The following is a 27,441-nucleotide window of genomic DNA, read 5'->3' as shown; positions in this document are numbered from 1 at the left end:
CCACGTGGGAGGCAGACCAACGGCATGTGGGGAAGTGGTACAAAGCTCCCATTCAGCAGAATGGAGATATCCTGGTGTTTTCCCCCACGTGGAGTTCACACACCAAGGTCAGGGGTTCCTCTGCAGAATTTTACACCATGTTGGCCTTTAAATCACAGACACACTTGGCAACATACAGCAGGTAAATGGAAATAGGAACGTTAAGCAATCGGCCACCTTCCAAAATAAAAAGTGTCATAGTCGATGAAGAGTTAAGTCCTCAAGATTACCGGAATTTAGTTTTAAAAGGAGAGTGAGAGATAAATAAAATGCAGATAAAGAGGAAATAGAGGAGAAATGTACCAGTAGAGACTGGCATAAAAACTCGCTTGGACAGGCCGAGTAACCTGATGGCTGCTGAAGCCGGGCACAGCACGGGGGACGCTCGGCACTTGTGACGTTGTGATACACCAGCTGTCTTGGCTTTGGTTCTAGGGTAACCCCCATTCTGCTTACTGTGACTGCCCTCCTCTTTGCCCTGTTTTTAGAAACTTCGATCAGCAGAGCTCACAGAGGAGGAGAAGCTGAAAGAGCCCCTCCTGCATCTCCCACCTCCCCGGTGTGCAGCCGCTTCCTTTTCTCTGCAAGGTGCTCTTTGTATTATGGGATCTTAGGGGTGTTGTTTTTCTGCCAGAAATCTCTGTGGCCAGTGGCACCTTTGCCCAAGTTTTGCTCAGGCTGGGCCTGGCAGGCCGCGTTTGGCTCACACTACCAGCCTGGGTCCTATGCCTGCCAAGGGCGAGTCAGGCATGCAGCGGCGAAGGGTGTGTGAGGAGCGTGGGGCCTGGTCACACCAGTCAGGCACACTGGGTGCTGCAGCAGGGTGGGCAGCTCCAGGTGCCAGCAAGGGCGCTGGCTCTCTGTGAGGCTGCGGCCAGACCAGGCAGGCTGCAAGCAGCTTCCATGGTTGACACTAAGGAACATGGTAGCTCCTGGAAGTCTGGAGATGGCAGGAACCACAGGGTCCCAAAGACAGAGTCACAGGCCTGGCTTGGGGAGCTCCCAGTTCTGGGCTCCCTTCTCAGAAGGAGAGAGCTATTCTCTCCTTCTCTTTACCCACAATGTGGCGAGCAAGGGGCATGCCTCAGCCCTGTTTGTGCCGCAGCTCTTCTAGCCCCACCATTAGACAGGTCCCGAGTTCTTGTTCTGCAACCAGGAAGAACGAGGTACGGAGACAAGTGAAGGGTGAGCGAGATGAAGAGGAGCTTCACTGAGCAATTCAACAGCTCAGTCTCCCACAGGAGGCAGCTCCTTTCTGCAGCCAGGGGGTCCTGATGAGTGTTCAGCTCCTAGCAAAGAGGAGGCTCTGGAGTGGGTAGCTCCTCTCTGCAGGCTGCTTGTCCCATTGTCTCTACAGACCTCAGCCGAGAGGAGGCCTTGGAGAGGGTAGCTCCTCTCTGTAGCTGGTCATCTCCATGTCTGCCCAGCTCTGGCTGAGCCTGAGGCATTTATGGGCCTCAGAGGGGAGGAAATACATGCTGATTGGTCCATGGGTGGCCATGGGCAGGCCTGGAAAAGGCACCATGAGTTCCCACTCTGATCCACAGGACTCGCAGCCCAGTCCCCAGCCTTCAAACCCTCCCTGGCCTGAAGGTGGTTGAAGGTGGTGCCTCATGGGGACCTACCCCCTTTTGCCCAGGAATCTCTGCCTCCTGCTGCCATTCATGGCACCCAGGCTGTTTGTGCCAAGGGGCACCTGCCGCCCAGAGCTGAGCTGCCCTTAGCCCTCCCTCAGCTTCCCTCCCATGCTTGTTGGTGCCCAAAGTCCAGAGGGGGCTGAGGTGGCAGGGGGCTGAGGTGGCAGCACTGCCCTGAGTGTGCCCACACCTGCTGAGCTGTGACAGCGCCCAGGCTCGGCCCTGACTTTGCTCCAAGATCAGCATGAGTGCCAACAGCAGGGAGAATCCAGGCAGCAGGAGCAGACACTTCCTGCAAGGGCAAGGATCTTCTTCCTGGGTCCCCAAGAATGCAGGGCTGCCTGGGTCTGCAGCTACGGTTCGGGCAGCTGCAGCTGCTCCCCGGGGTGGGGGTGGGTCCTGCCTGCTTCATGGAACAGGATGCCCAGGTCACGCCTCCCTGCTGCAGCCGGTGTGATGGTAGTGACCACTTCAGAGGGCCTGTCACTGACATCCCTGGCTGAAATCTGAGAGACAGTGTCTCAGCTCTGCTGCCGTTTGTCCCAGGGAGAACTTTTCAGTGCTGCACACAACACAGATTTCCTTCTCTTCTGAGAAAACAAAAGCACCCTGGCTGGAGCCCTCGGAGGCCAGTACTTGGAGGCCATGGGTCCCCTCTGGACCTGTTTCCCAACTCCAAACTCAGCAGGCACCTCCTGCGGGCGCTGGCACCAGAAGGAAGTGGCCCCAATCATGGAGCAGTGTGGTGGTGGTGAAGCTGCACAGATTCTGCTTTTCTATGCAATTCTTTCATTTTTCTTGGAGATTTTACTTATATTTTTTAAAACAACAAATTCTAGGGCTTGGGAAACTTAGTGTTTTAACTGATTTAACTAGGAAAGTACTGTGCACCAGAGATCAATACACTCCAGGTTGGATGCCGTCCTGACACCCTCCTTCAGGTAGGAATGTCAGCCTCTTTCAGGGGTGACAAGATGGGGTAAGATAAAACATCTAGAAAGAGGAGAAAAATGCATATGTACATATGCACATGCCGTATGTAGCTGAATGCCTCAGGAATGTCGTGAAGCTGCAAATCATCCCGTCAGCTTTGAACGCAGGTGTGAATGACGCAAAAATCCCAGGGACTCAATGGCTTTTAGCTCCTGCACAAATTAGTTCTTGGAGAGTGAAAATTGACAGTGGCAGGAAATTGTAATGCGAATAATCAGAAAAAAATTGGTGGACTCTGACATGTGAACACCCCACAGACACTACTCCAAACATTGATTCCAGAAGCCCAATTTCACAGTGGGGCCACACAGAACACAGCCAGAGATGAGGCTGTGGTCAGAGGTGCTGGGCTGGGCCCGGTGCTGCCACCCACACAGAGCTTGGGAATAAAAGCAGTGCCTCTGGCTGCTTCCAGGGGCCTCCGGGCCCTGCCTCATTTTCAGCACAGCCACCGTTAGGCACTTGTGAGACCAGCAACTGGGGACCGCTCTTACGTGTCTTGAGAAGGCTTTATCAAGAGCAGGGTCACAAGGGAGCAGGGCAGGGAAGAGGCAGCACAGCTTGGAGCCCCCAGGCTCCTGACCTGGCTTGGTCTGGTGCTTTGACGGTACCCACTGAGCCCTGAGACCAGCGGCCTGGTCTCCGGTGTGTGTGGGGGGTGGGGCACAGAGGAGGCATCAGGGCAGCGTGCTAGGAGTTCCTCCTCAGCCGAGCGGTCCCTGCCACCAGGTCCTGTGAGCAACAGGCCATGGGGAAAGTGGCCACTGCCACTGGACTCAGCAGACAAGCGCCAGCTGAATTTTCTCATTGGAAAAGTAAGAAAATGCTTCCCTAGCTCGGGAGTCCTGGGGAGTTAAACATACATTCTACAAGCCTGACCCTCTCCTCTCCATGGCAGAGGGGGAATCTGTCTTGGGCACCCGAGCCCTGATGGCAAGCAGAGGACAACCCACGGGCTTCTTGGTGGAAGATGGTTTCAGCAGAATTCATTTCCCCCAAGGTCACCCTTTAAAGATGGCACTGAGTGGAGGACCCGGCTTCCAGGGCTTCGGAGAGCTCCTACTTCCTGATCGCATATTTGATTTTGTGTCAACATGTTGCTTTTGAAATCACCAGGTAAGTCTTTTTTTTTTTTTAAGAGACAGGGTCTTGCTCTATCACCCAAGCTCGAGTGCAGTGGCACAATATTGAATCACTGAAACCTCCACCTCCTGGGTTCAAGCAATTCTCCTGCCTCAGCCTCCCGAGTAGCTGGGACTACAGGCACACATCACCACACATGGATAATTTTTAGTAGAGACAGGGTTTTGCCATGTTGGCCAGGGTGGTATCAAACTCCTGACCTCAGGTGATCCACCTCCCTCGGCCTCCCAAAGTGCTGGGATTACAGGCATGAGCCACCACGCCTGGCCAGCAAAGTCACTGTGTTTGCAATATGGGGTCATTTGGAACTTCCGGGAAATGCCTGGAGCCATCCTAGGTGGGCTGAGGGACGCTGCGGGCTGTGGAGGAGGGTGGACTCTGACTCCCGCATGGGGTGACAACCGCTCCTCATGCGGAGAGTTCATGTGTCTGGCGAATCTCTATTTTGTGCTTCTCTTACTTCTTACGAGTTGTTTTTAGAGCCAATGGGATGATGGCATCCAGTTCCCAAGTCCCCTAAAGGGCAGTTTCCTTGATGTACAAGGCCTGGGGAGGGCCTTCATGTTCTATGAAGGGAGGCAGGTGGCCTGGGGCCTCTCAAGGCCAACCCCAGGCTGGAGATGAAGACAGGGTGGGCCCACGCGCAATCAACCCTGGCCTGTGCTTGTGGAACTGAAGGCTGCTCCCTCCTGTTCTCAAATGAAACATCATACCTCCCTGGGGAGGCAACACAGAGCAATGGCAGGAGCCACAGGATGAGAATTCATAACAGCCTCATGTTTCCATTAAGAATGGGTGTGCTCTTCAAAACCATAGTCTGAGAATTTACTGAGAGGCCAGGAAAACGTGGGAACTCACCTAGAGTCTTCCTTCACCTGGCTCTATAACAGAGTTAACTTCAGTGGGTTAAATTAACCCACTGTGCACATTCCTTTTCTGAACCTTTACTATGTTTATCATGTGTTAGTGCATTGTTCAACAATATTTCAGGCCGGCTGCAGTGGTTCACACCTGTAACCCCAGTACTTTGGGAGGCTGAGGCGGGTGGATCACCTGAGGTCAGGAGTTCGAGACCAGCCTGGCCAACATGGTGAAACACCGTCTCTACTAAAAATACAAAAATTAGCCAGGTGTGGTGATGGGCGGCTGTAATCCCAGCTACTTGGGAGGCTGAGGCAGGAGAATTGCTTGAACCCAGGAGGCGGAGGTTGCAGTGAGCCGAGACCACGCCATTGCACTCCAGCCTGGGCAACAAGAGTGAAACTCTGTCTCAAAAATATTTTTTTGATATTAAAAAAAAGAGTATTTCAAATTACTCAGATGTTCCATATTTTCATGGATTAGATCCTCTTCTCATCCTGGACCCAGTGGCCATCCTGGGCCATGGACAGAACGGGGACTACCTTACTGTTTTAGGCTGAAGAAACTAAGGCTCAGAAGGATGGAACGACTCATGTGGCCATGGCCTCGTGGTCCACAGGGGAGCGCAGGGTTTGACTCCCAGCCCCATTGCTTGCCAGCAGGCGATCTTGGGTAAACTGTTCAGTGTTCAGAGAATGCAGGATAACACACAACTCACAGGACTGTTGTGATAAATGGCACACAGCAAGCAATGAGGAGCAAGGTTGAGATGACGGTGGACACACACCCAAACGGGTAGGTCAGCCAAGCTGGCAAAGTGTGTTCTTGCTGCCCTGTGGTGGCAGAACATATGGAGCGATTTTCATAGGTGCCAACAGAAGAGACACATCCCACAGTTTCTTCTTGAGTATTACTAGGGCAAAGAGCCTTGGAAGATGGCCAAGCTAAGCATGTTAGAGGACGCAGTGGTGTAGCCATTAATCATGATCTAGAACCTCCCGTGCCCCCCACCCCGAATGCATCCGAGGAAAGTGTGTGGAAGACTCCTCTGCCTGGAACATCGTCTTGCTACACGGATCTCTGAGGATGGCATTCCCCCAGGCCCCCTGGCTTGCTGTCCACACTCAGGAAGCTGCTCTGCAGGGCCAAGAATCTGCCTCCCACCAGCACACAGGCTCCATGGTGCTGCTGTTTGGAGAATGCGTGAGGCCATCTGTGAAGCCACTGCTGAGTCCTGGAACTCGGCAATGGGGTTCCTTCCTCCCAGGGGCCTGACAGAACTCAGCAATGGGGTTCCTTCCTCCCAAGGGCCTCATGGAACTTGGCAATGTGGTTCCTTCCTCCCAGGGGCCTCACATGTTCTCTTGGGCTCTCCAACTGCCTCTGCTTTCTGTGAAGGTTTGGGCTCAGTCATTTATGCCGGCGGGAGACCCTCTTCTTCACGTTGATGGTGCGGCCTGTGGAGAGGTTGAGCCAGCATCTTCCTCCTAGAGGGTCTGAGTCCTGACTCTTCAGTGGACGACATGTTCCAGGATGTGCTCCGCAGCTGGCACCAGCACCCACAAGCTCCTGCTCCGAGTTCATGGTGTCCATCGAGGTCCGAGGGCTGCAAAGGCACATCCTGGGGCTGCTGTCCGTCAGCAAGGGCCATCAATGCTGCTTAGGGGGTCCCAGCTGGTCACACACAGAAAGGACTTTGAACTTGTCAGAGTTAAGGGAAAGGAATAAATGATCAGACCACATTTGTTTCAATACTCTGAGAAGCCACATGGGCTTGATTCTTCGCAGACCTGGGCACTGGAAGACCAGCAACAGTGAGATGACGGAACACATTCTGAAGGGGCAAGTTCTCTTCCTCCCACACACTCCCATCCTTAGTCAGCAGGCAGACATTCTGCTTCCAATTATGCCTTCAGGAAACGCTCAGCTCAAGCTATAAAGATCATCTAACATTTAGGTAAGTCAACTGAGTGTCATTCAGGGGCTTCCACAGCTCAGCATACAATGGTGCATCTGGGCAGACTGGGACGGGCTGGGGCTGATATCCAGAAAGCCCTGCCACATCCAGAGAGGGTCATGAAAACGAGACCTATCCCAGCCACCGCTCAGGAGGCACGCCGCCCACCACTGAGCTGAAAAACTGAGTGCGAGGCTGGTGGCTGACTTCCAAACTGGACGCATTAAAAGCAGGTCCCAGAGGAGCAACAGTGGCCCCAAATGGCATGGTCATGAGGCTGGTTTTGTGTCTCATGTCTTAAATGGTTTCAATGGCATCCCCCACAGATCTTTCAGAAAGTTGCCCCCCAATGGGACTGGAGGCGTGTTGGGCAGGTGACCTGGGGCACGTGGACTAGAAGGAGCCTCAAGCCCCGGGGGATTCCCATACCTGAAGCAATTTTAATCCACACTAGTCTCATTGTGGGCTTCTGTGTAGAAGGAACTCCCCAGGCAGGGCTGTGTGGGGGCAGGATGCAGCTGGAACAGATGCCAAAGGTATGTGGGTTGCCGTGGCCGGGCAGCGCCCACCCAGTCACTGAGCTGACTTGGAGGCACCAGGTCCCAGGGTTGAGCTGCATACCCTCCCCCAAAAAGACACACTGGAGTCCCAGCCCTGGGAACATGACCTTATTTGGAAATAGGGTCTTTACAGAGGTAAGCGAGCGGAGGTCATTTGGGTGGCCCTAATGCAATATGACTGGTGTGCTGTTAGGAAGGAGGAATCTGCACACCCACACGTGGAGGGAGAGCGCCTGTGTGAAGACGAAGACAGCCACCGTCGTGCTGGGGAGCGAGGCCTCCAGAGAAGCCAGCCCTGCTGACAACCTGCCCTCCACTTCTGGCCTCTGGAACAGGAGACAGCTCGCTTTGGCCCCTTACACCACCCATCCCTGGCGCTCTGTCCCTGCAGCCCTCCAGGCCCAGAGCACCTGGAGGGACCTGGGTTTGGCTTCCCGTGCCCTGAACAGCACCTAGTGCCTGCACAGAGAATGCGCCACCTGGAGCCAGCCTGCAGTCGTGGAGTGTGGGCAACCCAGAGACCAGCTCCAGACATAGCACACGTGGCTGTGTGCGCTGATGGCGACTTTCTCACAGGAACAAGAACAGTTTTCCGAAACAGGGGCACAGGTATCAGACAGGCAGGGCCACGCCGACTGCACGGCTCCGAGAGGCGGTCCATCAACAGTGATGATGAAACGCATCTGTGCGAGCAGCCAGAGACACAAACGGCTGGGGGGCGCCTCCAAGGAGCTGAGACTGCGAGCAGGGGGCAGCTCACACACCTTATCACCAGGACACCGGATATCACCAGAAGAACAGCTCTGGCTTGTGGCTGTGCTGCCTGAGATTAACGCGTTTTGTGGATCGGGGGCAGAAGCTGCACCTGTGACTGACGGTCTTGGGGTCGCCAGGGGAGCCGCAGACGGCAGTGACCTCTGCCCCCACAGCACGGGGCGCAGGGCAGACTGTACCAAGCAGGCGCGTCTGCAAAAGTAAGCGAGGAAATTCGACGGGAAACCTGCGCATTAGCTTCCTAGAGGCGCAACTGATGGGCAGGTGTGGAAAATGCCCAAACAGCTCACAGGAACGACTTACTTTCGCGGCACAGGAGGGGTCGTGGTCAAAAGGGCACCCACAGAGACGCTGGGGTGAAGCAGGGAAACCGGGTGGGCGCGGCTCCGGCCCGGGCAGAGCCCCCCACACCCCACAGCAGCTGAAGGCCCCGCCTCCCGGCCCGGGTCTGCGGCTCGGGGAAGACACAGCAGCTCCGGAGGGTTGATCTCACTGACAAGGAGAGTCCCGGAGAAGGGGCCGGGGTGTCTCCGGCCTGGGTGGCCGAGGGAGGAGGCAGGGAGAGCCCTGCGGCTGAAAGACCCAGAGGGACAGGCCCAGCCCGCTTCCAATCCCGTCAGCGGCAGAACGTCGGTGGTTCCTTCAGCCCGGAAGCGCTCCACACACAGGTCTAGGGCGCTGACCTAGATTAGAGGCGATTTTCTGGGCTAAGCAGCGACGGCGCCAAGTGACTCCGCTTGTCCTTCGTGTCCACTGACTGGAAGGTCGGCGAGTGACTGGTTCCCAACGCTGCACTTCTCACAGAAACAAAACCGGAAGTGACGGTCTCTGGATGTTACCGCAGAGAGGGCTGCGCGGAGCCACAAGCCCAGGCGGGTCTGGCGGGCCCCACGTCGCGCAGCCTCAGCGCAGGCGCCTCCTGCGGCCGGAAGCCGGGGACTTCCGCAAACCTCGGGCCTCAGTCGACGCGAACGCGTCACCTCAGGCCCCGGCGCTCAGAGTCCAGAGTGGAGCGGGCTCCTCGCTGAACCGCAGGGCGAGCCCGTCTCGTGCCTTTTCCCGCGGGAGGCCGCCGCGGTCCTTCCCCGGTTCTTCAGCCAGCACCGCGGGCCGGGCGGCCCGCATCCTCCACACCTCGCCGCCTCCGTCTCCCACACGCGGGGACCTCTCCCGACACTGGCCTGCCTGGAACATGCCAGAATCATCTCCCTAACCAGCGGCCATTGACGAGCAAACCTGCATCCGCAGCAGCCTGAACTGCCGCTTGTCAAGTAGTCCTCGAGTCTTGGACCGCAGGGGGCCTGAGGGCATCCCGGGCCGCTGTCCTGCGGCCCCCACACAATGTGCCGGGACTCGGGGTTTCTCCCCAAGAGCAAACCTCGGCGCCGCTATCCAGACTCCTCGAGCCCCTTACAGGCCCCATGGTCGGGGCAACCCTGCCTGTCCCAACTGTGACCCTAACTGTGAGCTCACAGGGCGGCCTCCACATTCTTGCTGGTGGAAGACCACAAGCAACCGGATTTTTTTAGAACCTGCCTGCGGAAGGAACTCAATCAACAATCAGAAGAGGTGGAGGAAAAGGATGGATGGAAGGTGGAAGGAGGAAGGAAGGAAGGGGGACGGAGGGGGAGGAAGGAGGGAGGGGGGAGATGGAGGGTGGAGGAAGGAGGACGATGGAGGGAGGAAGGAGGAAGGGGGGAATGGACGGAGGGATAACAGAGGAAGGATGGAAGGAAGAGGGAGGGACAGGAGGAGTGCAGGACAGTGGATATGATAGGAGGAAGACGGACAAGGGGAGGACTGGAGGAGGGACGTGGACGGGAGGAGGAAATAGTGGAAGAGGAAGGAGGAGGGCAAGGACAAAGGGAGTGGAGGTGGTGGAGGGGAATGGAATGGTGGTGGAGGAATGGAATGGAAATGGAAGGGGTGGTGGAGAACATGGATAGCCCAGGATGGAATGGAAGGAAACAGATTTATTAGAGGTCCATTCATATCAGGAAAAAAAGTCTGGGGCAGCTGTTTCAAAATTAAACAGACAAAACAGACAGAAAACCCAGAATGCAATGATGAATCTTGACTGCATCCTGGTGGAAAAAACAAAACAGACAACAGATAACAGACTGTGTTGTAGAGAAAAGGGTGGGAGTCCCTGGGAGTGTGTAATAGCGACACTCCTGTGGGCTGAGCTGTGCCCTGACGCCCCTGCGTGGACAAATTCCCTGACCTCAGGAAATGATGGGAGGGGAGTGCCATGTTTGGAGACAGGGCCTCCAGAGAGGCGAGCAAGTGATGGTGAGGTCCTGAGGGGGGGCCTAGTGCAGTGGGTCTGCTGTCCTTAAACAAAGGGGACCCTTGGTCACAGATAGCACCTGCAAGCCCCAGGGAGGGCAAACCCTAGGAAACCCCAGACACAGCCAGCTCCTTGGGCATACCTAACTGGCACTGGCCTCCAGGACTGTGAGGAAATGCAATTCTGTGGTTTCAGCTGCTCATCTGCTGTCTCCAAAGCCTGGGCAGATGGGCACAGCTGGGTGTTAGAGGGCACTGAGGGGTTTTCGTTAATTTTCTTAGTTATAATGGGGCTGTTGCTACCTAGGAGAAGGCCCTTGTGTTTAGGACCTGCAGGCAGGCTAAAGTATGTGGACGTCATGATGCCTGACACTTACTTGAAGTCATCCAGCCAGAAAATAAATGAAGTGCTCTCAGGTCTCGCGAATACGGCCAACACCGGGGGGCTGGCAGGGGTGGGTGGTAGGTGTGCAGGTGACACCAAGCTACCCCTTCCACTTGAGTGTTTAAAACTCTTGTAATAAAAAGTGAGGGAGGAAGTCATGCTAAGCCAACCACACTTCTGCTCTGGAGAGAGTCCTGTAGGAGCGGTGTTCGTGGGTTGCGGCTGGGTCTGCCCTGGGGCCGTGTGGGCTGCACTCTCCTGGGAGCTGCTGACTTTGGGCTCCTTAACCTCCTTCAGCCCCAGCTCTGTCCCTGTGTGAATCTCAGGGCTGTTTCGAGGATGAAAAGGAGGTGTTTAGCCCCGTGCCTTGCGTGGAAACGTCTGATGAGCTTTTGCCAATGTGCTCGGGGCCTGGGGATGGCTGGGGTGATCCCATGACATGGCCGGGCCGTGGAACAATCTCAGCCCTGGAACCAGCGCCTGGAAAGTCCCGCGGTGGATTCGTGTTGCGGGGGAGGATTGGCTCAGCGCTGGTCCTGCGGACTGTGTTTTTATCAATGACTTGACGACGTGAAAAACATGTTTATAAAACGAGCAGATGGCGCCGAGCGGAGAGGGAGGTGACGCGGTGACTCAGGAACCACAAGCTCTGGAGGCTGAACAAGAATCGGTTACAGGAGATGAACACAAGGCTCGATTCTCCTGTTAAACTTGACGGTCACCAACGGGGGGTCGGGGGCAGGGGGTGCGCGAGGCCCTCGGCTTCACCGAAGACCTTAAGGAAAGACTCTGGATGTTAGTGAGCTCGGCCTCAGGATCAGCCAGCACTGAGATGTGCACTTGGCAGGATGAATGTAACTTATGGTGGATAAAGGGGGAGGCCTGATCCAGGAAGAAGCACACTGGGACCTGGGGCCCCTCTGGAGGGTGGATCTTCCAGGTCACAGGGAAACAGCACGCCCAGGAGAGGGGGTGAGCCTGGCCGCTGGCATCCTGAAGGCCAGGCTCGCCCCACACTCTGCGACACCCTCCCCACACGAAGATTCTGTAAGTGGAATCGGAAGGAGGATGTGAGAAGGACAGACAGCCATGCCACACCAGGTCAGACATCTTACGAACCTATCAGTTCAGCTTTAAGAAAGAGAGTAAAGAGGATCTAAAATCTGAACTTTGAGCAGCTGAACTGTGTGGAATGTCAGTGCGGCTCCTAACTGACAACCCGCCAGCACTGTTTCTTGGCACCGGAGGTCCTGAAGAGCTCACAGAAGGTACACTTGCAGTTCTAGTTCAGAGATGATGCTTTTAGACAATCTTTCCCTTCGAGAAGTAGCCTAATGAGAAGGACTCCGTAGATCTCTTCCCTAAAAAAGAATCTGCAGTCTCTGGTAGAACAGCTGCCCAGAACAGCTTCTGCCTGTGAGGTAGCAAAGAAAAAGGCCCACACCGAATTTGCTGGGATATTTTCTTTTCAGTACCAACAAACTGACAGCCCTCCCAAATCCTAGGGGCAGAGTCGGCTGGCGCTGAGATCAAAAGGGGTGGAGGGAAGGCAGCCAGGTTGGGAGTCTCTCTCCTGCGACTTTCTTGGCGAGGTGACATATATGCTCAGAACCTTTTTCTATGGAAGGAAAAAGAAAACCCTGGCTTAATCATCAAAGTTAGGAGAATCACCCATGTATTGATCTTTAAAAGCAAATCATGATAATTTTCGGTCACTCAGAAGAAACCAAGGCAAAATATTCCTCTTAGGGGACTCTGCTTAGAGTTTTGGGAGAGAAGAAAAAAAAACTAAACCAAAGGTTTATTTAGAAAGAAATTGTTTTCTGAGTATTCTAAGGAAAGCTATGCTTAGCCAAAGTGCTTCAGCCCTTGTACATGTTTCAAATACTTCTGCAGGAGTTTGTAATGGACGTAGATTTTCTCAACACACACACACAATCTCAGGTGAGCCCACAACAGCCTATGAGGCCGGCACTGGGGAGTCTGGGCTTCAGCTCCAACGGGCCAGGCTCTAAACCCCGAAGTTCTTGTCTGCCAAGTAAGGGGGTTTATTGTGAGGACCAGAGACGGCACATTCACGAGCATGGGGGACACTGGCTCACCATGCCCTGGCGATGCCACAGTTAGGACAACGCTCACGCAGCTGCAGCGCAGGGCCAGCGTGGTGACCCTGACTCCTGGGAATGGTGACGCTGTAAGGCAAGGGCCTGGGAGATGCTCACAGCTGTGCCTCTGGCTGTGAGGCGGCCATGATCCTCCAGCAGCAATGCCCTCAGAAGCCGGGAGATGCGAACCCCACATGACTCTCCTCACTGTCTTCCTGTCCCTGGGCCTTCAGCTCTTCGTTGTCTCTGTCTTGTCTCTCTGCATTGTTTCTGTCTTGTTTCTCTCTCTCTCTCTCTCTCATTACAACATAGAGGCAAAAATACTTTTTTGTTTAGGATATGGCACCAAAATAGTATCATATCCCCATTCTTAATTTGAAATGCAGACAAGTGAAATGCTGCATAATTCTTTTTTAAACATTCAAATAACAGAAAATGCATATTAAGTTCTTTAAACTTCCGAGATAATACAACTAGACATAGCATGCTGCCAGCCAAGCATCTCATAGTGTGGGTTTCCTTCTCCTTTGGGGGCTCATTCGGAGGCTCATGCTCAAGGTGCATCCAGGAAGTCAGGCGACCGTGTCCATCTCCTGGGTGGAAGAATGACCCGGGGAAGTGCTCCATGGTGAAGACGAGGCAGGAGAGAAGGGAGGAGTGGTCCCAAGGACCCCTTCAATAGACCTGGGAGTGCCCGGTGAGCGTGAGGAAAGGACACAGTGGGAGTGCCAGGTGCAGAGGGAGGACTCCATCCCGAAGGTTCCATCCCGAACGGAGGACAGCGTGCCCGAGTACTCGGATTTGCTTCCATCCCCGCACAGAGGATAGTGTGCGCCCAGCATGTGGACTCGCTTCCATGGCGACACGGAGGACAGCGTGGAGCCCAGCTCAAGCGCCACCCACCTGCCATGACAGTGCAGCACGGTCCTTTCCAAGCCACAGAGCCATGGGGAAGCTGGTCCTCCTGGACCATGTGTGGCTGTTTTGGAGCCAGTTGTGTCCCGTGCAGAGTGCAGCGGCCGCAGGTGAGGCAGGAGCAAAGACGAAGGAGGCGGCCATCTCTCCGGGGCCTGGCAACAGGGAGAGCTTTAGCCAAGCCACTGTCCCCCTGAGGACAAGATCTCCTTCCTAAAGGCAAGACGGCCAGGAGTATGGAGAAGAAAGTAGGGAATACAAGTTTGCTCACAATAAACCCATGTGTTCAGGAAAATATTTCTATCTAGGGTTCTCCCAGGAGATGAACTTGCCCTTCTCTGTCTTCCCTGGTGGCCTCTCAATCCTGAAGGGCAGCGCTGTGTCTTCACATCCTGGCACATGGGTCAGGAGAACCCTGGGAGGAGGTGCAAGTGGCTTCCTTCTGGCTCCAGCGTGAGTCTCAGGAGGGAGGTGCTTCCCCCCCTTTACCCGTGACCTGGCTCAAAGTGGGCAGGGCCATCCTGATCCCCACAAGAACATCAGGCACCCATCCACGTGTGGCTGCCCTGTTGGCGCTGGCTGCTACCTTGAGAGGCTGCCTGTGTCCCATCTGAGCATGGACCACTTCACCATCACTAGGTCCCTCGCCCCCAAAGCCCCATCCACACTGCACAGACAGAGCCCAGGTGGCTGCAGGGCACACGGGAGGAAAACCCCATCGCCAGGTCGTTTCTGCCATGCTCTGGGCTGTCTCTGGGGAGGGTGTGCTGTCAGACTAATATTTACCATGAAACACCTCACAATCCAAGTAAACGACCAGACACACAGAGACACGTAATGCACGCTTACTGCATGGCTGTTTACCATGAACCATGTCACCACTCAGGACTCAGCAGGACACCCTCTCACCGCCACCCTCACTTGCCCTACCACACCGGCTTCGCTCCCCACCCTCTCCTCCCCCAGGCTGCTCCTCTCTGAGGACAGTGGCCAGGCCCCCCTTGGTCCATCGTGAGTCCCAGAGCCTGTCAATAGCCCCCGACACACAGTAGGTGCTTAGTAAATATCTGTTAGTTGGCTGATGGGATGTATTGTATTTTGCTTTTCTTCTAAATATAAACTTTATAAATCACAACAGCTTCTGTTTTTAGATCTCTTTAGGGTTAAAACCCTCAGACCTCATAGAAAGTGGTCTGAACACTAAATGGGTAGCAAGAAGCGTGCACCCACATGGGTGAATGGGATTTTACACAGGTCTGCAATGCCCAGGTTAGTTTCTGAAGGAAAACAAGATTCCAGCTTCTCTCTGTTCTGACCGGTAACACTTCCTGTGGGCTGGAAGGAGTGGAAGGGCAGCGCCTCTCCCTGGCGTGCACTGGGGCTGCCCTGGGGGGCTGTGCTTCTGGGCACAAGGCCAGGCGGTGTCTCAGGGACACCAGTTTGGTCCCTTGACTGGCTCTGAAGGGCTGAGGCAGGGACACAGTGACAGAGAGACGGCCTCGGCCACAGGGGACGCTGGTCCCGCCTGCTGCTGTGATGCTGAAAGTGAGTGTGGCCGAGCGGTGCTCTCGAAGTGTGAGCTGACGAAGCCCCTCTGTCACATCAGAGATATGGGCGAGGGCCTTGTCTTAGGGTCCTCAGGAGAGTAACCAAGGAACTCTACCCATACTGTCATTTATCATTCATATCATTCATGAATCAACATTGTGAGTATCTACTTCCCTCCGAAACTCTGGTCAGGAACACATCTAGCACCCCCTTCCTCCCAGCGGGTGGGTTTATAACCAAGCAAAGTGCGGAACCTCCCTTGGAACCTGCTGTACACAGAGAGGGTGAGTGAGGTGGACACCAGCGCCGGGCGGCCCTCTCCCTTCTCATCTCGTAAGCAACTTAGTGCCTCCTGCGCTGCGGGAACACGGGACGGTGTCTCCTCCGCTCCACGCGAGTCACTTGGAGAACTGCTGGCTTACGTTTCCATTTTCTGGCAATGATCCCTAGCTAGGTAGTAGGTGCTCAGTAATGTTTGTGGAAATAGTTGTAAAGTTAAAGACGCTGTAAAAGCGACCACTGTTCATCCTGTGCCTCCGGTGTGCTGGTGCTACGCTAACGACCCCATCTAATCCTTACAGCAGCAATATTTCAAGGACGACAGCATGACCCCAATTACAGATGTGACATGGAGGCTCCAAGAGGTTCAGGAACATGTCTCAAGTCACATGGCAACAGAGAACAATAGAGCTGATGCCCACTGGGGTGCAGATGTCCCCAAGCCCGTGCTGGAGGAAAGGAAGACACTGGGTCCTTGTTGGTTGGGCTGGGGATGGCACTGCAGAGGGGAGATTCCCATGAGGGCCTTCCCAGAGTGGGCAGGTCTGCTGTAGAGGAGGGGGTGCCGGGAAGGAGGAGGGGAGGATTTTCTAGACCCTGAGGACGGGGCTGTTTCCCTGGCCTGTACTCTGGCCTCCCGCCCCTGGGGCTGGTATGTACAGGTCAGCACGGCCAGTTTCCCCCTCCTGTCACCCTGGCCTCCCGCCCCCGGAGCTGGTACGTACAGGTCAGCACGGCCAGGGAGCGGTTCTTGGGCACGTTCTCCTCCTTCTGGGCCACAAGTGAGCTGTTGGGCTCCGCCTGGTAGGCACACAGCGCCTCCCACTCCTTCTCCAGCCGGTTCTTGTTCTTCAGGTGGTCCTCCATGTAGGACTGAAAGTGAAACACAGGGTCAGGAGTGCTCCTGAGTGGGGAGCCCAGACTGGCAGATGCACAAAAGGCAGCAGAGGCCTTCGCACATGCCGCGTGGGCTGTGCCCACCATGCTCACAAGCCTGGGCCGTGCCTGCAATGCGCATAAGCCTGGGCTGTGGTGTGACGTCATTTAATTAGAAGCTCTCGTTTCCTCCAACGTGTGCTATGGTGCACAATGCATATAACACCATGCGACTGTTAAGTGAATATGTGCATTATTACACAGATTTTACACGTGTAAATATAACCTCGGGTGTTAGGTATGTGTTTGGGGATCAGTTTACCACTGAGATGACAACAATTATCATATCCTTTAATTACAGGGACAGGGAGCTTGGACCAAGCTCTTGCTGGGGCCATCCCACGTTCCCATTTCTGCTTGCATAGAAGTCATTTTTCTTAAAACCGACACAATTTTCTGAACCCACCGGGTGTGATGCAGTTCAGAGACCCGGCTGCTTTGATCCGTGCAAAATGCGGAGCAGCTTCTAGCATGAAACAAACACAAATGGATGGAAGCAAATATTTCGACCCTTGGCTGTTCCAATCTTAATTTTTCTGGTGCTTGTCAGTGAGCATTACTATGAGCAGACGAGGAAACAAAGGCCTTCTGAAAATCACCCTCCACAAAGACCCCTGTGCCGCCAGCACAGCCCGCTCGCTTCTCATTCGTCTGTATGGTTGGGAACTGGCCCTGATTTTAAGGAAAAGCATTTCAAAGGACCAAACCCAGCTGCACTATGGCACCCCAGGAAGTGACAGCCTCCTCTGCTGTCACTCTGCTTGCGCATTTGCAAGGTGCCGCGTGTCATGTGTAGACATAGTTTCCAAGTGTGTCCACACAAGAAAATAAAGCATGTGCGTGCACACATCATCCTTTGCTGCAAAGCAGCCGCGCACTCCACTGTCAGGCCCGGGGTTCAAGCCCTTCTCACCTTCCACCCACCCCCTGACATCCCCTTCGATTGATCCAAGGAGCTGGGATGGTCCCTCCCTGCCCACTGGGCCGGTTCCAGGAGATAGGCAGAGAAAGAGACACGCAGGGAGGGAGGGCTGGACACAGCGAGGCGGGAATCTCAGCTCATTGTGCCGTCTAGTGGAAGTTTTGATCACAGCCAACCTGAACCCATGCAGCAAACACACACCCTGCCGTGCTGGCCCGGCTCACACGGGAGCAGGTGCATCGGGCACGTGTGCTGTTTAGCGCGACTCCCCTGCATCCGGGTGGGCGTGGTGGTGGGGGACAATTGCCTAGCTCAGGGTGGGCACTCTGAGGCCACCTGTTAGGAGGTCCCAGGTTGTCACTGTCGCCCCCACCATGGCCCTGCTTGAGCTGGTTGCGAAGGGCAGAGGGACTCCAGTGTCGATGAGAAGATGCACCGACTGCCCGCTCCATGCAGCGAACGCTTTTCCCACGCCGTGCCTTGAGCCTTGGGAGCACACCCATGCCAGGAACAGAAACATCAGGGCGGCTCTGAGCCAAAGCGAACGAGTTCGTCCACTCCCGTCACCAGCCCCAACACCCAGGAAGCCTCGGGGTTTCTTGTGAGTGGAAGAAGCACCCCATAGAGATGTCTCGAGTTACGAAATTAGGCAAAATTCTAACGGCTCAATCTAGGAAATGTGAACTACACATTCTTTCTTTTGAGACAATCATGATGGAACATCAAATTCATATTTCTGTAACAAAGTTACCCTAATAGGAAAAACATTCTTGGATGATATAAGATTTAAGTTTTGTGCAAATACTGACCAGCTCATCCAGCCCAAGTCTGGTGTGTGGGGGAACCTGGGAGGTGGATAGTTACGGTGAAAGAATAGTCCCAGTGTGTTTCTGTAGCTACTTTCCTCAAGGTGGGCTTATGTAGAGCTCTACAAATAGGTAGGTATAAAATGTTCCTGGAAAATGATGCTGGGTCCTAGCTTTTCTTTGGAAAATGCTCTTTTCATAAAATCCATCACAAACAAATGGGCTTCCTTCAATAAAACATAATGGGTTCTAAAATGATGAACCCTAGCAGGTTTAATCCAATGGAAAATATTGTCTGCAAAAGAGGCATTGGATATTATCTTAATTCCTATAAAGTGCAGCTGTTTAAATTCTCACATTTATCTTAACTTGGGAAGCAAAATTATACTCTTAAGTTCTCTTGAATTTCTAAATTGATGGCAAAAATACAAACTGAGCCTGCGTGGCGCAAGGTTGGGTGGTAGGAGGGAGGAAGACGTAGATACTGGCGTGATTTTTTTTCACAGAGCATAAAGTCATCTGCAGAGGCACTTGACTCTATTAACACTGAGCTAAAGCTGACACCTCTCTGCACACGCCACTCCAGTGGGCTGTTTGTCCCATTCTGCTCATTTCAATTTGATCTGTTCTGTATTCTTCTATCAATATTTTTTAGGAAACATCCTTTGTGATATTAAACTGATGAAATATCCCGCAACCGCATCTTAGGAGTCTTTTTCCTCTTTCGTGGCTTGTAGATAAGATGCTTTTCATCTGTGAGTCTGTGGGGATGCTAGGCCTTCATGGCAAAGTAATGTTTTAAACAATGAAAGCAAAACCAAAGGTACCACGGGAGCTTAGTACAGATGCTCCCCTACTTACGATGGGTTATGGCCCAAGGGTTTCTGAAGTTGAAAGTACATTGAGGCCGGGCTCGGTAGCTCACGCCTATAATCCCAGCACTTTGGGAGGCTGAGGTGGGTGGATCACCTGAGGCCAGGAGTTTGAGACCAGCCTGGCCAACATGGTGAAACCTTGTCGCTACTAAAAATACAAAAATTAGCCGGGCATGGTGGTGGGCACCTCTAAGTCCAGCTACTCGGGAGGCTGAGGCAGGAGAATCGCTTGAACCTGGGAAGCGGACATTGCAGTGAGCTCACACCATGGCACTCCAGCCTGGGTGACAAGAGTGAAACTCCGTCTCAAAAAAAAAAAAAAAATGTGCATTGAACACAGGTAACCTACTGAGTGTCACAGCTGAGCCTAGCCTGCCTTACACATGCTCAGAATACCTACCTTCCTCTGCAGCTGGGCAAACCCATCTCACACAAAGCCTACTGAGGATAAAGTGTTGAATATCTTACGTGATTCATTGAACATTGAACTGAAAGTGAGTAACAGAATGGTTGCATGGGTACTTGAAGTTCAGTTTCTATTTAATGCGTGTTGCTTCTGCACCACTGTAAAGTCAAACCATCATAAGCTGGGGGCCGTCTGCACTGTGGCGTCCTGCATGTGAATGTGAACTCAGACAAGTGTAGCAACTCTACTCAGATGCCTTCTGGAATTATTAGGAAATTAACATGTAATTTAAACAGTATTCGTGGCCTTTCCCCGATAGTGGGCATTTAGCTATAGGTGTTTTAAAAACTGACATTTAAGCAAACAAATCAGTAAGAAAAAACAACAACAACAACAAACAATCCTACCAAAAAGTGGGCTAAGGACATGAATAGACAATTCTCAAAAGAAGATACACAAACGACCAACAGACATATGAAAAAATGCTCAACATCACTAATGATCAGGGAAATGCAAATCAAAACCACAATGCGATACCACCTTACTCCTGCAAGAATGGCCATAACCAAAACATCAATAAACAGTAGATGTTGGTTTCCAGTGAACAGGGAACACTTCTACACTGCTGGTGGGAATGTAAACTAGTACAGCCGCTATGGAAAACAGTGTGGAGATTCCTTAAAGAACTTAAAGTAGAACTACCATATGATCCAGCAATCCCACTACTGGGTATTTACCTAGAGGAAAAGATGTCATTATACAAAAAAATATACTTGCACACGCATGTTTATAGCAGCACAATTCACAACTGCAAAATTGTGGAACAAACCCAAATGCGTATCAATCAATGAGAGGATAAAGAAACTGTGGCATACAATGGAATACTACACAGCCATAAAAAAGAATGATTTAACAGCATTTGCAGTGACCCGGATGAGACTGGAGACTATTCTTCTAAGTGAAGTAACTCAGGAATGGAAAACCAAACATCGTATGTTCTCCCTGATATGTGGGAGCTAAGTTATGAGGATGCAGATGCATAAGAATGATACAATGGACTTTGGGGACTTGGGGGGAGGGGAGGGAGGGGAGCAAGGGATAAAAGACAACAAATATGGTGCAGTGTATACTGCTCAGGTGATATGTCACCAAAATCTCACAAATCACCACTAAAGAACGTACTCATGTAACTAAATACCACCTGTACCCCAATAAATGGAAAAAAATCATAAAAAAATAGTGAGCTCAGAAAAAAAAACCCTGACATTTAAATTCTTTTATTTTATAGATGAGTGCATGTGTGAGAGAGTGTGGTGGTGGGAGGGCTTAGTTTCTTAAGGCACTGCAACTTTTGTTACATAAATAGCACCTGTAGAAAAGAACAGAAAATGAAGATAAGCAGAATGGAAACAAAGGCAGTGAATAACCCCAGGGCCCACAGCAAACTGTAAGGCAACCTTTTCCCCCAGGGCTGAGTACCTTCATTTCAGCTTTGGACATCCTCAAGAGAACAGAATTTTACTTCTTTAAAGTGAAAAAGTGCTGAGATGAGGTTCACATCTTACAGATAAGGAAACCAAGGCCTAGAGAAGGTTAGCAATTGGTCCACAGCCCCCAGCAGCCAGTGGTGGCACCAAAGCCTGGGCCTGGCCTCTGAAATGCCCTGTGGATTTTCTCCTGGCCCGTCACTGCAGCCTTCTTGCCAATCTTCTTACCATCACCTCCCCTTTCCAGTTGCTTGTCCCTGAATGACCATGTTGGCGTTTCTGGTGCAAAATATAACCTATTTAAAAAATTACCAAGGGTGACTAGACTAGCACTGTCCTTTGTCTGAATTTCCTTTTACTAAGCTGATACTTTCTATCCCATAAGACTGCTTCTCAGCCTTTGCCCCCTCCCCGCCGCCATCCTTCTCTACATTTTGTGCTGATTTTTCTGTAATGAACCAACCCAGACTTCAAGGTGCGGTTCAGACACCACTTCCTCCTCCAGAAGTCCGGTCAGGACATGCCCATTACCTACCCCATCCCGTGATCTTTCTTTCCTACAACTCGCCCCCCACATCAAACAGTTACTGCTTCAAACATATATCTCTATGGCATTCGTCACATTCTACCTGGTGCTTTAACTGGGGGCTTCAAGCTCTGATTCTTCTCATGAGATTAATTTTTTTAGGGCAGGGACTGTGTTTCGGTTGCTTAGCACAGGCAGCAGGGACTCAGCTAATATCTGTGGAATAATAATGCATAACCTGGAAATCTCTACAAGTGATTTATATTATAGGTAAACATTTTATTTTGATGATGGGCATCCAAAACACTGCCTTTGAATCTTCTGAAACTTGGAAGAACTTCCCCAAAACGGAGCATAAGGAACTTGGAATGTTTTACTACACATTCCCTTGCTGCATCTTCCTCTCTGGGGTTGCCCAGCAAACATCATTGTAACTCATGGCAGACAGGTGTTAGTTCACTGACTGTTCCCATAATAACCTGAACCTAATAGCAGTTGTATAAATTCGGAAGGGCAACAGTTCAGAGAGCTCTTCTCTACAACTCTTCTCCTTTTTTTACATCTCCCTCATTCTCCACGGTCCAGGTCCCAGGTCAGGTGCTCCATCTCTCCTGGAGCCTTCTCAGTGGCCTCCAGGCACCAGTGTGCACTGCACCTGCAGCTGGGTCTCCTCCGCAGTGTGAGCTCCTGGTGGTCAGGGATCCCTTCTCACTCCGCATCCCACTTCACACAGCTCCTTGGTCTGGACTCTCCGTCAGTGCCTCTGAATTGAAGCTTTTATGAGGAAAGCTCTAGAATGAGCTGAGAGAGGCTGACCGGGGGAGTGAGCCAGCAAAGGCGAGACTGCACCACAATGCGTGCTCACGTCAGGAAATCCATGAAGAGTGAAAACAGGGAGCGAAGAATTAGTGCTGAATTTCAGTTGATGCAAGCTGAAGTGCTTAGGGAAGTTGGATTTGCTGTTGGTTCCCTGATTCTTAGAGAGCGTTTGGAGGCGTGTCTTTCATCTTTTAGAGCTGCTTGCTCTATAATTTTGGGTTTTGAAGGGCTCTTGGCTGGGAGAACTCAGTCTGACATTTTCATATTTTTAAACTCCATTAAGGGAATTTTACTTAAGCTGTTTCTAGATGAGCCCTGAGTGAAAAGGTATCTCCAACCTTCTCAAATTCTCATACTTCCTGAGGGCCTAGACATGATGTACTTGTGGAAGAGTGAATTCCTAGATCAAACCATTCATGGAGAAAGCCACGGGGACTCAGGAAGTGGGTTTCCCAAGGGTGTTGCCAACATCCACTGACGTAGATCCCGGAGCACATGACATCCACACCACAGTGGCCAAAGATGTGGCTGCATACTTTTTCACGTTCTCACCCTTTGAGAATGACACCATCAGAGCTCACACAATCTACTTTGTTAGAGATACGAATTCAATCTAAGGTTGCCTCTGTCATCCTCCTCTCGTTTCTGAACCCATCCTGCCAGTTCCTGTCTCATATCGTTTTCTAGCTCACCCTATGAGACCATTTAGAGTTGGAGCATTAAGGACAGTCCCTGGGTCACAAGACTGGGTGCTGCTAGACGGTTTTTGAAGGAAACAGTCTCCATGTGTCAGGCAAACCAACTGGCTTCCACATTTAATGGAATCATTTTACACAGAATCCCAAAATTTGTGTAACAAAAGTGTGATTCCATGAACTCTTTGATTGAGAACGTGTTCACAATGTATTAACATAGCCCAAATGTCGTTGGCACTGTTTTCCGGTCAAATGATCAATACCTTGAGGTCAAGGGGGTGATTTCTAGGAACATGGAGCACAGACAGTCCAGAACACAACAGGGTCTGTTAACAATTGCAAGAGCACCTTCTCTTCGGAGAGGAACTGCACCTGTCACTCGCAAAGATGAACATGGAAAGGAGCTTCTGCAGAACAGGAACCCACATGAACACAGTGGGAAGGCACTGGAGTTGGTGCTGATAGAGTTCTTAACAGTCTGATACACAGAACAGTGTGGGTCCCTCCCACGGCTACTTTTTGGCGTGGAGCCTTCCAGCAAGTCATGCTGTCTCATTGAGGCCCATGGGTGCGCCCCTTCATAACCTGGGAATCACAGCTCACGGGGGAGAGCCAGAGTCTGTGTTCCCAAGGAGGTTTTGAGGGATGATGAGTGAATATGGGAGACGCAGTTGAAGGGGTGTGCCCTGGGGATGGGGTGCTGGAGAGTCTCAGTGTTTCAGCAGAGGAAGAGGGTCCTGGAAAGACTCTTCAGTTCCCTCCCACGCTCTGTGGCTCCACTGCGTTTCTGGGGACACTCTTATCCTTTTGTTTAAGGAAATACAACATGATGAGCCACCACAAGTACCAGCAATTGAGCGCTGTGTGAATATGCGCCTAGGGCTGACCTCAGGGACACCGTCAGGTGGCTGCACTGTCACCCCCAGTAGGGCAGAGCCACCACTGCTGACACCATCAGAGAGCAAATAACAAGCACAGCTCTAGCGTTCTGCTGCCTCCAGGGACAGCGGATTCCCAGCAAGTGCGCGGCTCTGTCCCTGCTGAAAGCTGATGTGAGCAGCGCTTCCTTCTGAGCTTGTGTTTCCGCGCCTCCCTGCGGACGTCAAGCATGGTCCAGAGCGTGCCACTCCTGTCTGCTCTCTTCTGCTCACTTCTTTTTTGAAGAGGGAAATATTTCATGGCCTGTCTTCAGGAGGGGAAATACTAGGAAATGCCTATTTAAGAGACTATGTGAAACTGAACTTCTAGTTCACACGGACAATTTCTCCGCTGGGAAGAGAACACCAGCATCCTGTGTGCGTCTGACGCAGGACCCGGCGCTCACATCACATCCTGAGACTGTTTCATGATACCACCTTATTGGTGTCGACATTGAGGGTCGGTTTCCAGGAGTTAATCATCCCATTTACTGAAAATAAGAATTATATTTCACCACATGCAGCAAGCCAGCACTGGGTGGGAACAGGCGTTCAACTGTGGCGTTCATGGGGAAAGCACACAGTAACCTGTGCTGTGGGCCACGCTCGTCTTCCTGTCGGCACCAGGAAGAAGTGCAGCTGCCACCTCTGAGTACCGGGGTAGTGCATCTGGAGACTTGTAAAGGGTCCAAATGTGGTTCCATGTGAATCCCATCCACAGGCACTGGGATCCTGGATCAGCCAATACCAACTCACCTGTTCCTGCAGACCCTGCTGCCGAAGACACCCGTAGAACCCGTGGGGAGGCAGAAGAAAGGCTGGAGCAGGCCAGTGCTATTTCAGCTCCATTCAAAGTCACAGAAATTAGGTTACTTTGGCATCTATCTGTTGGCTGTAACAATGAAGGAGTGAGATACTGAGAGGTGCAAGATGATTTATTATTATTATTAAAAATAATAATGAGAATAAACTCCCCATGCAATCCTAAAACTCCAAAGGATGGTGGACCATTTAAAAATGAGCAAAAGCTGGTCCATCTGGCATTATTTCACATCAATCAAACCACTCATGCAGTGGAAAATGAGTCCCCACAGATGACTGGAGATGCCCATCATCTTTCCGTGGGTCTTCGGATATGGGACAAGTGGAAACTGTCCTGGTGAAACTTCGTGACTACAACAATGCTGCCAGCCCTGGAGACTTCTTCCCACTGTAGACGAGGCGTGTTAAGGAAAGCTGGGCTTTGGGGAACCCAGTCACTAATGGGAAGGCTGTACTTCTCTTTTCTACATGGGCGCCTGTTGCAGCACAATGCCCTTTAATTTACCGAACATTACAATCAAACCTTTTGTTAAAACGAAGAATAGAATCCCTTTACATTTTCCTTCCTTGTGACGAGACCACAGGTTTGTGTTTTGAAGTCACAAGTTAGAATAATGCTTTTAAAAGCAAGGACTAAGCTGCTTCCACTGCCATTTGGAGAAATGATGACCTTTTCTTTCTTTAAAAATAAACACGGTCACCTGTCTTCATTAATGCATGAAAGGAAAATGTTCATGTTAAATTTCTGAATTCCATAAGTAAGACATTTGAATTCCAAGCAAAACTGTGAAGAGACGAAAGGAGAAGTTCAATGAGCTTGATTGTCTTGGCTCAGCACACACAGCTCTGGTGGCTTCGGGAGCAGCAGACGCTTGATGGAAAGGTATTTTATTGTCTGTAGATTGCTGCATCCGACATATTTTAAATATTATTTGTTAATATTATGCAGCAGGAATGTTAAAATATTTAAAATTAGAAATTCAAAGTAATACACGTAAACACAAAGAAGAACAGATAATGGTTAAAGGATGAGAAGATAGTTTCACTATTTCTTAGTTGAAGAAAGCTCTTCTTGAAACAGGAATCCTGAACCATATGACCATATTCAACTTGCATCTGACTCTTAGAAAGCAATGCCCACAATGTGAGGCGGCGTGGAGTGAACCGGCTTCTTCACCATCCCGCTCCTCTAACACGCTGTCTGCCCATCATGGTACCACCTTTGACTCGCCATGGAATTACGGGTCTTACTCAACAGCTGTAAAAGGCATTGTTTCGGCTCTCCAAACAAGGAACTGAAGATGCAGGGCAGATACGCCCACATTACCAAAAAGCACAGGCCCACGGCAGCCAACTCGAAGTGCACCTGCATGCCGAGCTGGAGTTTGCTTGAGAGAAGCAAACACATCATTTTGGAATTCAGCCTCTGGGTTATCTGTACAAAGCCAAAAAGAAGCAGAAATGGGACCCATGGAATTAACAAGAGTGCATGAAAGACCACTCATGGGGTCTGCTCGCTTTTGATCACATTTTAAAAATTGCTTTCATGAAAACTTGTTTGTAAGGAGGAAGAATTCCCACACGTATCTGCAGTACGTCGCGCGCTTCCCTTACCTCAGGGAATGGGAAGTGGTCCACACAGAGGAAACTGGCAAAAGCCTCCTCCTGTGGGCACCACAGCTGGCTTTCCTGATGGATGTGAATTAATGCCATTTATTCCAACCTTTTTCTCTGAGAGTTTTTTCTCCAGCTGACCTATTCCGAGGACCACCTAGAATCTCTGGCAAGTCCAGAGACCCTTGAAAACTGTTCTCCCTGTGTCTTAATGTGACTTAGAAATCCACTTCCATTCTTTGCCTTGTTACCAAACTGTGGAGTAATAGAAAATTATAAGCCATTAAGGTAGTGGAGAAAAGTTCAAATACTTCGAAATGGAATCTTCCGGAGAAAGTCCCCCACTGGCATGCAGTTTGGGTGGAGAAGGTCAAGTAGCAGCGACAGGAACAAACCGTAGAAGGGGAAACAATGTGTGGTGTGTGTTGGTTTTGAGACTGGGAATGCTACTGAATTTTCTGCTTTATTTAAAACTTTTTCATCACTGAAAAATAAAATACACTCACTGAGAATTAAGAATGCCCTCACTTTGGGAGGCCGAGGCAGGCAGATCATGAGGTCTGGAGATCGAGAACATTCTGGCTAACACGGTGAAATCCCGTCACCACTAAAAATACAAAAGATTAGCCGGGTGTGGTGGCGGGCGCTTGTAGTCCCAGCTACTCAGGAGGCTGAGGCGGGAGAATGGTGTGAACCCGGGAGGCGGAGCTTGCAGCGAGCCGAGATTGCACCACTGCACTCCAGCCTGGGCGACAGAGCAAGACTCTGCCCCCCTCCCCCCAAAAAAAAAGCCCTTCAGATAAGGCTCTCAAGAAAATGACATGCTTTTTTCAGTCTTGTTAGAAAAACACCGTAAGAGGACAGATTCCTTGCCTCTAATAGAAGCACTGGGACGTGATCACAGACCTTATGTACTTTTGGAAGAGCAAAGGGAAAGGAAGGTTAACTCTTTGCAAAGTGGTGTGTTAAGAGGACATGAAAACTGGCTCCATCTCGATTGAGTAGAAGCTTCAATAAGTATATTTTTATTATAGTTTGGCTTTTGGTGTTCCAAATTGATAACAAAGGCCAGAGTTGTAAGACATCACACTGGTAAAGGAGTTCTTACACAACGCCCGGGTGCCCTGCAGG

General features: G+C 51.5%; 1 protein-coding gene across 3 annotated transcripts in view; it reads right to left on the bottom strand.

Moving 5' to 3' along the window:
- LOC101026166 (protein tyrosine phosphatase receptor type N2) overlaps nt 1-27,441 on the bottom strand; it is a 973,501-nt gene that overhangs the window by 64,722 nt on the left and 881,338 nt on the right. For all 3 annotated transcript variants that reach the window (XM_021935384.2, XM_021935383.2, XM_021935385.2), the window contains one exon: nt 16,211-16,358. In XM_021935384.2, the coding sequence (XP_021791076.2) occupies nt 16,211-16,358 (148 nt within the window). The remainder of the gene's footprint in view (nt 1-16,210; nt 16,359-27,441) is intronic.

The sequence above is a fragment of the Papio anubis genome, chromosome 4 (assembly GCF_008728515.1).
Source record: "Papio anubis isolate 15944 chromosome 4, Panubis1.0, whole genome shotgun sequence".
In the NCBI taxonomy this organism is placed as follows: Eukaryota; Metazoa; Chordata; class Mammalia; order Primates; family Cercopithecidae; genus Papio; species Papio anubis.
Note: the sequence above shows the minus strand (reverse complement) of the source record. Positions and strands in the feature narration are given on the sequence as shown.